Raw genomic sequence first — 13,993 nt, 5'->3', positions numbered from 1 at the left:
TTTGCTGCTGTAACCGTGAGGCCACCAACTTGGTGACACTCTGTGGGGTGCAAGGTTTAGCCCCTTGAGGGAGCCAGGTGGATGAAGCCATGTGGGAGGTGGTGTCCAGGACTTAGCAGAGCTGGCCGTGAGTCCTATTTCACATCCGGCCTAGCTCTGTGGGCCTAGCCAGGTGCCTTGGCCTTTCTGGGAGACCTGATGTTTTTTCCTTGAGACAGATTTTCCTCGGGGCTTAAAACTCTTCTGTTTAGCATGTCAGATGCCTTCCAAGTTCATGGAAGCCCCATCTAAAGTCATAGAGACTTCTTAAAAACCATAGCCCATGGCAGGAGCCTTTTAATAAGGAAATAAGGGAGAAAATGATCACATGACACTGTGTATACAATAATTACTGGCAATAAAATAACTAATAATGCTTCTAGATGTGTCTTCTTTCTCATGAGTGTGCTGGTGTGTATAGTCTGCTGGCAATGGGTGTGGTGGCGGGGAGGAGTGAGCCAGGGTCCACGTGAGGCGGGCAGAGGGGGAGAGGACCAGGCCCGGGAGCACCTACATGGAGAGGATGGCCTTGAGAGGTCAGGGTGCTTTCAGTTAGGAGAAACTGGACGCTCTTCCAGACACCCCCTGGCCTGGTCCACAGGGCGGCTCTCTGCCTGAGGGAGGGGCGCGAGGATGGTGCCCTGTGTCCCAGCTGCACTGGGATGCCCGAGGCCACCACGCTCAGTCGATGTTGATGTCATTTCCTCGGACCCACCTCAGCTCAGAGAGTGCCACGGGGTGGGGTCCCCATGGAGTGTTGTGACCCACTCCCACTGAGGTGCAGGTGGCTCCCTGAAGGTGGGGAGTCCTCCAGGAGCCCTGCCCCTCACCAGACATCCCACCGAGCCCTGTGCGCACTGCCTTCTGCGGAGTTCCACAGTCACTTCAGAAGACAAAGTGTTCCAGGCTCCATGACCCGTCTGCTGTTATTACATGACGGGACTCTTTCATGACAGCAAAACCAAGGCTAGTCCCCTGCGGGCCTGAGAACTGTGCTGGGCCGGGGCTCGGTAGTGCTGTGGTTCCCTGCCTTAGACGGGGAACGAGGGAGGGACATCCACTTACACAGCTGGGTCTGGGCGAGACTCTCGCCTCTGGAACCTGCTAGATCTTCCCACCTTTCCACCCTGAGGAAGGGGCGAGAGGAGACAGCAGAACCCAGGAATGCACAGAAACACTCAATTTTACACAAACAGGAAAGAGCTCTCCAGGTAGCCAGTGTGAGAGGATGGGATGGAGTCTGTGGCAAGTAGCATTGAAGGGAAGGATGAAGCTCAAAGAAAATAGATGATTTAGTGCTTCTGAATACTTCATAAAAGTGCGTCTTTGAGGATTTGAATGTCTTGTTAAAATTGCTACCATGCGAATATAGCAGGGAACGGGAGGACTCATGCTGTGAATTTTCACCAGGTTTATGACGGAAGAGACAGCTCATCTCGAGCCCTGGGAGCCTTCACCAAGAAGGAGCTGATGGGGCTGACCCTCAACAGCACCTCCAATCACCTGTGGCTGGAGTTCAACAGCAACGGGTCAGACACCGACCAAGGATTCCAACTCACCTACTCCAGTAAGCTGCTCGCGCCGGCCCACCCTGTGCCTTTATTGATCTTCTCTGTCCGTCCCCTGCCGTGTCTGATTCCATACCTGTCCAAACCAGTAAATTCAGAAACATTAGGAGAAGCAGCAGTTTGAAATTTATCTCTTTAGAGGTATGCATATTTTTTAATAATCAAATAGCTAGACCTGAAGAGGAAAGAGCTTATGACATTGAAGAGCTGCTGGGGTTAAAGATTGATGGTGGCATAATGTGCACCATCCAAAGGCAGACTAACATGGATATGAAGGATTTAGAGTGAATGCTTAAAATGGGGTCAGCCCCATCAGCTTGTTCTTGTTGAAGACTCCCAAGGCTTGTGACTAACATATATATAATATATATTATACTTTATAAATTATATGTATGTGCATATATAATACAGCTGCATACACATAACTGCATACACACAACTGCATAGCAACTGGATCTTGGAGATTCTTTTCTCATCACTCATTCCCCCAATGATAGAACCAACAGTCGTTTGAGTACTCACCAGAGAGCCTTTCTCTGAGTTGGTGGAGCGTGGATTTGACCTGCAGCCTACAGTTTAACCAGTGTTCTGCAGCACCCTGTAATAATGCAAATCAGCTGGGTATGGTGGCACAAAGATGACCTTCTCCCTGCAACTCTAGAGGCTGAGGCAGGAGAAGGGCAAATTTAGGGGCAGTCTGAGCAAATTAGGGAGACCCTGTCTCAAAAAATAAAAAGGGCTGGAGATGGAGCTCATCCCTAAAACACCCCTGGGTTTGATGTCTGGGGACCTCCCAAAATGCAAATCAGTATGGAAGGTTTCCTTTTTAAGATATGAATTAAAAAAGACAAGAGAGGTAAATTAATTGTTGTTTTTTCAAAAAAGAAGAATCTCACTATAATAATTGCCATTTGCAACATTCTTAGTTACAGCCAAATTAAAAACAAAAATAGCTATTTCCTTTGGATAACTAAAGGTGATTAATCAGTTGCTTTCAATATATAAATAGTGCAGTCTTTTACTAGTCTGATTTTAGAATTTCATGAAAATGACCCCAGGACATGGGAAATTTAGAAATTCAGATTTTTTAGTGTGAAATGATGTGGGTGCCTATCAGAGCTGCTGCCTTTATTTGACAGATGAGCAAATGAATTTCTGGAAGGATAATCATCACCCCTCAGACCCCAAGCTAATCCAGGTGCCCAGAGGAAGGTCAGTTGCCTCAGTCCCCTTAATATATATATATATAAAAGTCATGGTTGGTGGATTTTAAGACTGGACAGAAACAGAGTGGCCGACGTCTGAGAAGGCCCTCTTTTCACTCTCATGAGAACCCATCAAAGACTCACAAAGTGGAGTGTTCAGCTGATTCCTATGCTGAAGTCAGTGATGGCGGACAGCCCGGGAGGGACTGACAAGCATGACTTTCTTTAGGAGACCCCAGCCTTCAGAATCTCACCCTCCAAACACCGCACAGCTCTTAGGGACCCTTTTCAGTGCGGGCAGGTGGAGCACTCACTGGGGACCCTTCTCCTGTGCTGTGGTCTCTTCCCCGTGCTCGGAGTGTGCTTCTTGCTTGGATGCATCGATACCCCCTCCTGGCTCCTGGACTGCACTGACACTTGGGAAGGCAGCTGCAAAGCCTTCGGGTAGCCTTCCCAGCACAGGGTGGACAGGAGGACATTCCCACGCGCACCCAGGGTTCCTCAGTGCTCCCTCCACTGAGCACAATTGGATGCCTTGGCTTATCGCACAAACCACCTCTCCTTTCCCTGTTCCTCACCAGAGAGCAGAGAGCTGTGGCCAGGGCGCCAGGGCTCACCTTCCACTGTGCTGCCCTCGCGAGGCCACTTCCCGGGAAGAGCCTTGGGCCAGGCTGTGGCTTGTGTCTCCCTGCTGTTCCCGACCACTTGTCTCCCCTCCTCCTGATACCTGCTGGAGTGGTTCTTGATTCTCACACACTTAGCTCTGTTCTCATAGATGTGCAAAGTCCCCAAAAGCAACGCTTGAGCATGCAACCTCATGTGGCCAGCGTCAGAGGGGAGAGGGTCACTGGACTGTCCACAGCCTTCTGGTGTCTCCTTTGTTCTTCAAATAGTAGTTAGCAAGGCCTGGGTGGAGACAGGGGTTGCAGACTTTCCATTCCTGATACCCACCCACCCTCACCAAGAGGGCTTCTTTGGAGTCTCTTCTCAGCCCCCACTTGGCCCTCTTGGGTTGCCAAAGGTCCTTGTTTGTCTCTGATGGCAGCCCAGGCTCAGGACATCTGGCTGTCCCGCCAGGTTTCCCGAGGAACTTTGAGAAAGTTTGAATCAGTGCATATTTCCTGGACATTCCAATTACATGGGCACATTTGCATAGTAGCACAAGCATTCTGGAAATAGAAGAAGAAGCACTGGAGATGATAGGCCTGTGGCTCTCACTCAGACCCATACAACAGGAAGCATCCTCTCCCCTGCCCATCACACCGCCCGTCTCCACCCTCAGAAGCAGACCGTCCTGGGAGAAGTCCCCTTGTAGAATCCTCGTAAGTCTGAGCAGGCTGCTGCAGGGAAAAGATATCTGTGATGTGGAATTAACGGTGCCGATGGCTATGTCATCAAAATAGTATTAACCTCACATTAAATCCTAGGGTTTAAACACTAAGTAATTAAGTTTAAGAAATTCCAACTCCCACAGTGTGATCGAATACCTGAATCGAGTATCCATCCCTAAAAGATATATCAGAAATGATGATAACTGTTTTCAAAAGACTTGTGATTTCCTCTTGCTAGTTAATTGCTTTTACTTAAGGAAACGTTCATATTTAAATGTTTTAGATCCATAATTAATGTGCATACATGAGTGGATTAGTCATCAGAATAAATATATAGCTTAATAAATAGGCTGTGGTTTTTAGAAGTGAAGACAAATAGCACACATGTGCTATTAGTATAATAGAGAGCTCCGGGTTGCTTCCAATTTTAGCACCTTGGCAATTCTGGGTCTTGACAGGTGGCTTTTAATCCTCTTCAGAAGTTAGAAAGTATCTTCCTATCTCTAAGTGACCTGCTGGAGCTTCACACCAGGCATGATGTGCTTGGGACCCAAATCCTCATCTCCTGACAAAACCCCAGAACTATTGATGAACTTACTTTCAGATGTTTTAGGAGATGCACTTTAATAAACACCACATATATTGACTGATAATGAGATGTGCCAAGACATTGGAAAGGAAGAAAAACAGATCAACATTGGGCCCACCCAGAATAAATACACTAATTAACAGGCATTGATTAAGCCACTACTGTTTTCTAAGTAGTCAGTTGGACCAAAATAAAACTTAAGAAGTCTGCCTCTATGACAAAACATTGCTCTTACTACAGATTTGTCTGTGCCATAACATCCTGATCATGCCATGGGCCATTTCCTGTGAGTTCTCTGATAGCAGGGCCCACGGGATCTGTTTTGCACCCCTTGCACCTCATGCTGATGTGTGACCTGTAACCTGAGTCTGGATTAAGACGTGGGATTAGCAATGTGACGTGCACAGCTGTGTGTGCGTTCTCAGGCTGTGCTCCTGGATCTCCGGTCCTCCACTCCGGCTCCAAGAGTAAGGAGTGGAGTCTCAGAAAGTCTAAAGAGCACTTTAGTTCTGCTTCCTCACAGTGATTTTGAGCTCTTAAATATCAGCAAAAATTGTCTTGACAGTGGGTGACTACATTTTCTTAATATCTGGACAAATTTTTTAAAGAAAAGGAGTTTTGGAATTTTTTTAAAATCCCATATTGAGCTCAAACTCCTTTCAAAAAACATGTACTTTTGAGAACTTTACAATAATGATTTCCTGATATTCATTCTTAAGAAACTTTACCACAGGACCTACAGAAACTTGGAGCGAGCTTCTGCACTGTCATTTAAATAGTGAGAAACCAGCAAACCCTCTGCACAACTTAACAAAGACGCTGGCTTCCTGGGGACACAGCGCAGGAGCGTTGAGCGTGCACCTCAAGCTGTGCTGGGGAAGCCTTTTCCCACTAATCAGAGGACCTGCCTGGGCGCCTGAGTGCTGAGTGGTCAGCACTGCACTGACACAGAGGGACAAAGCCACCGTCCCTGTTGACTAATGAGTGATGTCAGAGAGCCCGCATCGGCACTGTGTGACTGGTGTATAGGACTGTGGCTTTCCCTCCCGCGTACAGATGCACTAGGATTAAGTGCTAACCGTGGGTGGGTCTGGAGATGGTGAAGGTGTCTGCTCACAGCCCCAGTACACAGTGACAGGTGCGTTTGGCTATAATATCATGTTTTACTAAGCTTGAGCTTGCTCTATCAACGTACTCTTGCTTTTGTACATCCACAGAGCTACGTAATCTGTACACATATGCTGGTGTGTGTGTGTGTGTGTGTGTGTGTGTGTGTGTGTGTGTGTCCATCAACAGTGACTGTGCAGGGTTCTGCAGAGGAAGGGGAGGCACCAAGACTGCAGGGGTCCTGCAGGCTCTTGCTGAACATCTTCATCTCCCCAGTGGACAGTGGGGTTCCACTCCACTGTCGTCCACACAGGCTGCCCATCACCTATCTCCCCTAAGCGCTCTTTCCTCAATGCCCTAAGCCCCCAACTTCTGTCCCTGGGTCTTATGTTTTCACCGGCAAGCATGTCATTCTCGTGAGGGGGAATCTTTACTTGGTCAACTCTGTGTCACCTACTTAGAGATGAAGATAGTAGTCAAGTTGTCCCAGAATCTGCAGAAAGGAGGGAGACTGAAGTCAGAGGGGCATTCCCAGGGAGAGCAAAATTTCAGTCACCTTGCAGAGAGTGGGCTGTGGCCTTTGAGCCATGGTCTGTGGAGATGGAGTCTGAGAAGAGAGGAGGGTGTGTATGAGGAGAAACGGACACCAGCCACACACACACAGCTCCACAACTGGCCTCATGTGTCCCGTGTATCTCTGTGTCCTGGGCTGGTTTGAAATCTTCAAATGGATTATAGGTTCCTCAAGGGAAGTTATATTATTATGTGTTTGCATTCGTTTAGGAAACTAGTTCTAATTCCATAATTCCTGATTACCATTAAGTTCCATAAACAATGCAGCTTGGGAAAAATTAAAAAAACTTCAAAACTGGGGAGCAGGAGAGACAGCACAGCACAGACACAGTGAGAGCAGCAACCCAGCTTACCTCCCTCCCAAACCCACCAGAGATTTCCTGGCCAGAACATTTTGGCACAGGTTTGAACAGAGGGAGAAAGAATATCAACACTTATGGTTGGGTTTTTTATGGATGTTCCCTAAGGAATGTTATTATTATAGGACATATAAAATAATGAGATCATTATGCTTCTAACTTCTGTCTTGAAGCTTATTCCAGGCCAGTGTGTCATTAGTGATGAGCCACACTGGGCAGGGGTTCTGCAAGGGAAGTGATTTGGCCTTTTTGACTCATTTTCACAGGATCACAAGGTGTGGCTTACTCTATCAGGGTGCTGGGTAGTGGACCTGTGTCCTCTGTGCATAGTGTCAAACACCGCATCAGTCAGGGGAGAGCAGCTGTCACTTAGGGAGAACTTACACTGCGGTTCTCTGCTCCGATCTCATTACTAGAACATGACCACAGACCCAGAGTCCATTAAAGCAGTTACCAGCTTAACTCTTGGTTCTACAGTATTCACTAGAATGTCCCATCCAGTCACAGCCTCTGCAGGAGCAGAGGTGGTGTCATTTGGCAGTAAAGCCTGTAGGTAGAGGTCAGGCCTGAACGTATATAAGCAGGAAAGCCAGGAAGTGCTTCACTCATCAGATGCTCAGTAAAACTGGGTTGAATGACAAAACATTTTTGATAAAAGAAAAAGTGATGGGTAAAGGAAGCAATTCACTTCATCAAGCTCCATAGGCTTCCAAAGCCTTGTTCTATTCCTGAAAGGTTCTGAGGTGTGCAGTGTGAGAAGGCAGCAGAGCCCTGGTCCAGGGGCCAGGTTGCTGCTTACCGCAGAAGCTGTGTCTGACCTCATTCCTGTCAGCAATCCCCAGAGCATTGGGGTTGGACTGAGAGGCCTAGAGGTGTTGGGGACAGCAATGTCAGCTCCATCCTGACTCCAGCCTCTCTGGTCCTGTGTTACACATGTGCCCATGAGGCCTGACCTGGAAGCCCACATATGATCTGGCTAGCAAGATGACCCCCACTGTTCTGAAAATAGGAAGGACCAGGCTTGTTGGATTAGGAGGTGGTCATTTTGGACCTGTTAAAGATGCTAAGTGGCTCCTGGATACTTTGAAATGGTACTCCATGGGAGTGTGTGATGTAGCCAACATGAAGCATGTACAGATTGAAGAGAGCTAGAGGGACACCTGGTAAACCCCACCATGGTGTGTATAGCCAAGTGCCCACTCACTATCATGTCCCATCCAGTCACAGCGTCTGCAGGAGCAGAGGTGGTGTTATTTGGCATTGACAACTGATTGTGAACAAACTGTCACATTCTGAGCATGAGAAAATTAAAGCCCAGAGCTATGGGCTTAAGTAGCTGTCATCCTGATTTAGTTATTATGCTGATAGAGATAAAATGGCACCAACATTAAATACTCAAATTAATGAGAATGAGCCTTTGAGTGTGCAGAGAACCTCAGGGCCAATGAAGAAATACTAAGCATGGTCACTTTTGAACTTCAAAACAGGCCAGAAATATTGTGTGAATGAAACATGCATAGGCACTGTATGATAAATTACTAAAATTCTCCATAAAGACAGGAGTAGGTATATTAGATTCTACAGACAAGGTCCTTGAGGTCATGGGTGAATAATTATTCACATAACTGGATGGTGTCCTTGAAAGGTTGATGTAATCTTCTTTGGATGTCAACCTTGCACCCCTCTCTGCCCTAAGAGGTTAGTAGTCACAGCAAATTTCTGATAGAGATGCCTCTGATGAGCTCCCATGAATGTAAACAGGATTTAAGTGCATAACAGTATATTCACATCATAATTGGTAACTTTTAAAAACTGGACATCAGGAATCTTATACCAGTTAATTAGCAGTCCTCAAAGTAAAGTTCTACAATCTAATTTCATAAATGATAGAGACAAGTCTTCTAGATACCCTTGGAAGTAACATGCAAGCACTTCTTTTTTGAAGTAAATAGCCCAGTTTTGGTTTGGATAGGAGGTGTCCCCCAAAGCTTGTGTGTGAGACAATCTAGGGATATTGAGAAATGAAATGATTGATGATGAGAGGTGTGACTTCATCAGTGGATGCAGGCACTGAATGATTAGCTGGGTGGTGATTGACAGGTGGGGAGTGGCTAGATCACTGGTGGCATGCATTTGGAGTTCATAGTTTACCTGGTGAGTGGAGTTCTCAATCTGCTTCCTGGTTGCCTTGTCCTGAGATGCTTTCCTTCTCCAAGCCCTTCTGCCATCATGTTCTCCTCACTCACCTCAAGCCGAGAGCAGTAGAATTTACTCACCATGAACCATACCTCTGAGACCATGAGCCAAAATAAACCTTTCTTCCTCTAAGTTATGTTTGTCAGGACTTTTGATCACAAGGACAGAAAGGTTTACTGAAACTACATTTGATACTTAGAAGTGAGAACATTGCTGGGACTAACCTGACCAGGTGGTTCAGAAGTGTTTGGAGCTTTTTGGAATTTTTGGGAGGGATTTTGAAAAGTTTAGGGATGGAAGCTGGAAAAGCTTTAGCATGTTGTAAGTGGAGGTGAGTGTGTGATTCAGGTGGGATCTCAGAAGACCAGAATGCCAATAGGATCACGGACAGTAAAGACTGGGCTCATGAGGTTTCAGGTGGAAAAGAGGCTCTACTGGAAATTGGACCAGAGGCTGTTACTGTTATGTTATGGCAAAGGAGTTGTCTGTATTTTGTCCATGTCCTGAGACTTTGTGTGAGGCTGGATTTAAAGGTGATGTACTAATTGTTCTGGAGGAGGAAGTTTTAGACACAGCATTCAGGTAATGGGATGAAGCCTGCTGACAGCTTTTAGCCAATTTCATTGTGGTAATCAGAAGCAGAAAGAAAGCAAAAAGGTTTTTTAAAAACTTGCAGTTTTTGTCATGGTGACATGCTTTCAGGTTTATATTTGTTCCTGGTCCTGGCTGTCATTTCCTGAGCTGCTTTCCCATGCCAAATCCTTTCACCATAATGTTCTGCCTCACCTTGGGCCTGGAGCTATGGCGCCAGCCATCTATGTACTGAACCTCTGAAACCCTGAAACAAAATAAACTTTTTTTCCTCTATGTTGTTCTTTCTGGGATTTTTGATCACAGCAATGAAAATACTGACTTAAGGCCATTTTTTTTTGAAGAATAGCATTCATCTCCCTTATGGATTTTATAGTGAATTATATTACAGAAAATCTTGCCAAAGCACCTTTTTATCCAGTGGTATTAAAAGTTGTTTATAGCTGTGCTGTGAACCCATGGAAAGAATGGAATGGGGTCAGAAGGATGAGAACATAAGCAGCCTGAACATGAACCCACACCACACGCACAGGTTTTATTTTATTTCCATTCAGAATACAATTGCAATATGCGAGCCATGCTGTGGGGCGTCTCAGGGAGCTGTGGCTTCTGGGAGTGGATTTTAGAGGAGGTCTGTAGAGCAGGGTTGCCCGTGGATGGCCACCACTGCAGCTCGAGCACTGTTGGGAAAGCGGTAGCAAGCTCTGCTTTCTCCCGTCTGCTGGCAGGTGACTTCCAAAGCTGTTTTAGATAGGAGGGAGCTCTACAGGGACCTGGTGTCCCTGCCTCGAAAGCCACCACGGCCTTGGGCCTAAAGCAGCACACGTCTATTCCCTCACTGTGCTGGGCTCTCCCTCCCTGTCATCTCAGGGCCTCACAGGCTGCTGTCTCCCCTGGGGCTGGTCTTTTCTCGGCTGTGGACAGAACTGATGTGGCTGCCTATGGCCCTCAGCTCTCCATGCTGCTCCAAGTTCCCACCAGGGCCCCTCCTGGGTAGGTCATGTCTGCTTTGTCCTCTCTGGCCAGCAGAGCACTGCTCCCCACTGGAGGCCAGCTCCCATTCCAAGGGTCCTGATGCCTGAGGTGTACTCGGGGACCTTCGGGGACCTCCTGTGACTAGCTCAGATCAGTAAACGATGGTGGGACCGTCTCTGTACCTGCATCAGGACATTCTCTGCCCCCGCCATATTCAGTTGATAATAAGCAAGTTACAGACGCTGTCTGCCCTTCAGGACAGAAGGGCTCTATAGATACAGGGCATGGCCACCAGGAGCATCTCTGGGGTGACTCTGGTGTCTTCTTTCACCCTTGACTTTATAGGAACTTTGTTATTTTGATTCTTCTTCAGGTAATTCCATAAAAGCATAAAGGCGATGTGTGCACACACTCACATACTTTGCAGATGTGCATTTCTATAAAAGCAAAATATACAATATGATTGCTTACATGTAATGTTGTTTTTTTGTTTTTCTAATTTTTAGGAGCAGTTTCCATTGACAATTATGAAACTATTTGCAAATGAAACAGGTTGTAAAGTTGCATTCTGTATTGTCATAGTTACAATGTTACATAGTTACAACTTGGAAATCTTCCCAAAGAATCAGTCTGGCTGTGCCCTGGGGGACAGTGAGTGAGTTCCAGGCAAGCCCTGCTCCCTGTCACTTCCAGAGAGAGACAGGTAGGACTTAGATAAGGAAGGTCACATAGCAGGCCAGCAGCAGAGCTGGATTTATATTCCAGTTAGGGTGTCCCGAGAGGTCCACACTGGTACATTTGTTAGGTAAAAACAGGTAGCACCTCATGGCCACTGTCACAGATACCTAAATGTATGTGGGGTTTAGATCAGTGCCTCACATTATGTGATTATTTACCACTTGTGTTAAGAATCTTTGTGACTATAACAAGATACCTTAGCTAATTGACGTATGCAGAACAAAGGTTAACTTGGGCTCATGGTTTTGGAGATTTCAGTCCATAGTTGGTTGGACACATTTTTGGACCTGTGGTAAGGCAGCCAGTCATGGTGGGAACCATGTGGCAGAGCAAGGCCACTTGGTTGGTGACAGACCTGAGAGAAAATATCAGGGCCTCCAGTCTCCCTCAAGTGCATGGTCCCATGGAGCTGAAGCCCCCAGGAGGCCCCCACCTGTAAAGTTTTGGCCACCTCCCAACAGCACCAAGCTGAGGATCCCACTCTCCCCACACTGGCCTCCAGCGACTCAGGAGCCACAGCAAGGCAGGAGGAACATCTGCAATCGCTTCCTCCTTAGTCTGAGGTCAGACTGAAAGGCGCACTGGTCTTCAACCAAGTGTCCCCTGAATGCCTTTTATTCAGGACACAGCATGTGCCTCTCGCCCTCCAGTTTAATTCAAGGTATTTTCTCTCACGTTCTTTGTTGATAACTGGGATGTCAAATGACAGTGTTTTCTTTGGTTCTTGTGGCCATTCCACTGACTTCACTCAAACCTCATCCCATGTAAGTGCTTTTGAATTTGCTCTTGCTCAGATCTGATACGACCATGAATATAATAACTACATTTCAGGATGCTCCGACACCTAGCCTGCTATGCTAGGACATGTGGATTGGAGAGAAACGAACCTAAAATGACAATTTCTATGGACCTAGAGAAAAGGAATTGATTTCATGCCTTGTATTAAAGAAGGAATCTCATGATTGTCCACTCAGGATGTGGAGAAGGTTATAGCCACAGACAGAATTTGAAAAGCTATCCTGGGCCCACATCTGGCTTGGAAATCTGATGTGCGGGCATGCCGATTTTGTCAGGTGGATGATTCATGAAAGAGATCCAGGTCAGATGAACTCAGAAGAGGAAACAGAGGTGCTTGGGGCAGTGGAAGCTATGCTGGGGCCCAGCGAATACAGCCCTGGAGTGGGAAGGTCTTGGACAGAGCACTGAAGAGTCAGAGCAGCTGTCTACAGGACTTAGGACTCAGGAAGACTTTCAAATCAGAGACCCAGACGCAGAAAGGAGAAACCGAGGACCAAACCTGGGAGCAGGGAACATAAGTGGCTTGGATTTGTCACGCGTCTCAAGGAAAGGGCTGAGCTGGCAGCAGGAGGCTTTCTGAGAGTCTCAGAGAGCGCCCAGGTCTGCCTCCAGGACAGGGCAGGCTTGGGTCCAGAAGGCGGGTCCCTGATGCTGGTGCTGCCTCAGGAGGTGCTGCACTGGGGTGAGGACCAGAATCACCAGCCGCCCATTTAGAGGCCGGGTCATAGTGAGTTTCCTGCAGAGGAACAGTATGGTGGCCTATGGGAGGGGAAAAGAGGGAGCCAGGACCCAGGGCTGGAGGTATGCACACTGGGTTTGCTCCTGGCATGGTTTGCTTGGAAGAGAAACCAACAGAAAACTTCTAACACTTAAATCTGACAAAGTTCCTTTTGTTCATATCTAAAATTTATCTCTACATGCTCAGATATTTAGGCCTATTTCCCCAAAATGAGTTGAGTGTCTCCAACGAATCATCTCCAGGTTGGACTCCTTTGAGTTGGGGAACAACCATGGACAGGATTCTCTCATGGAGTGTTATAAAGTTCAATATGGTGATACTCAGCTGTAAGGGGAAAAAAAAACAGGCTGATTTCTAATAGTACTCAAACTGAAGTTTTAAAGGAAGGATTGTGTAATAAAATAAAAATTGTGTGCGGAAAATTCACTGTTACTCTTGTAAACGAGGTGACATCCTTAGAACTTCAGTGTCAGCCTTCAGCCATTCTGGTTGTTAGTGAAGATCTTCCTGTTGATACGTCCCGGCATAGCCATCACTTTTATAAACATGCACCTTTTTCTGAGAATTCAGAACATGGAATTTTTATTCTACTTCTATAAGAAAACAAAAGTCTATAAAATAATGTCTTGTATCATGCATTCCTCAATAGACGGACTTCCAGTGGAAATATCACACAGGCAACTTGATTTTGGTGGAAATGGAACCCGGGGAACCTCCCCGGAAACAGCTCCACGTGGATCTGAGACAGGAGGGGCATTTTATGAAGAGAAAAGGTGCCCCAGGTCCAGATACGCCTCGTGCCACGCAAGCTGCCACCCAAACAGCTGTGTGCCAGGCTGCCTGTGTCTGTGTGTGCTTAGGTGAACGCCAAAAGGCGTGCTTGGCAACTGCAAAACAGGTGACAAAACACGGTGACCACGGCTGTCACCTCTGAGAGGGGCCTCAGCCTGACTGCCGCGCCTCCCCATCGGATGGGAGGGCCTGCCCCCCACTCAGGACGCGGCTTGCCATCCCTGCCTCGGAGGGAGGAAGGTGCCGGTGCTCTCACGACCTGTGAGGGAGAGAAAGCGGCAGGAGGAGAGTCCAAGGTGGTTTAGTAAACGTCAGGAGGCAGAGTAGAGGTGGAGATGGGCACACGGCCCCGAGTCCTGCCCGCGGAGGGCATGCTTGTGGCCTTGGCTAACT

At 47.2% G+C, this 13,993-nt stretch overlaps 1 protein-coding gene across 2 annotated transcripts in view; it reads left to right on the top strand.

Annotated features, from left to right (window-relative positions):
* Csmd1 (CUB and Sushi multiple domains 1) overlaps positions 1–13,993 on the top strand; it is a 1,629,066-nt gene that overhangs the window by 1,352,670 nt on the left and 262,403 nt on the right. For both annotated transcript variants that reach the window (XM_040292009.2, XM_040292008.2), the window contains exon 23: positions 1,450–1,606. In XM_040292009.2, the coding sequence (XP_040147943.1) occupies positions 1,450–1,606 (157 nt within the window). The remainder of the gene's footprint in view (positions 1–1,449; positions 1,607–13,993) is intronic.

The sequence above is a fragment of the Ictidomys tridecemlineatus genome, chromosome 14 (assembly GCF_052094955.1).
Source record: "Ictidomys tridecemlineatus isolate mIctTri1 chromosome 14, mIctTri1.hap1, whole genome shotgun sequence".
NCBI classification, from domain to species: Eukaryota; Metazoa; Chordata; class Mammalia; order Rodentia; family Sciuridae; genus Ictidomys; species Ictidomys tridecemlineatus.
Note: the sequence above shows the minus strand (reverse complement) of the source record. Positions and strands in the feature narration are given on the sequence as shown.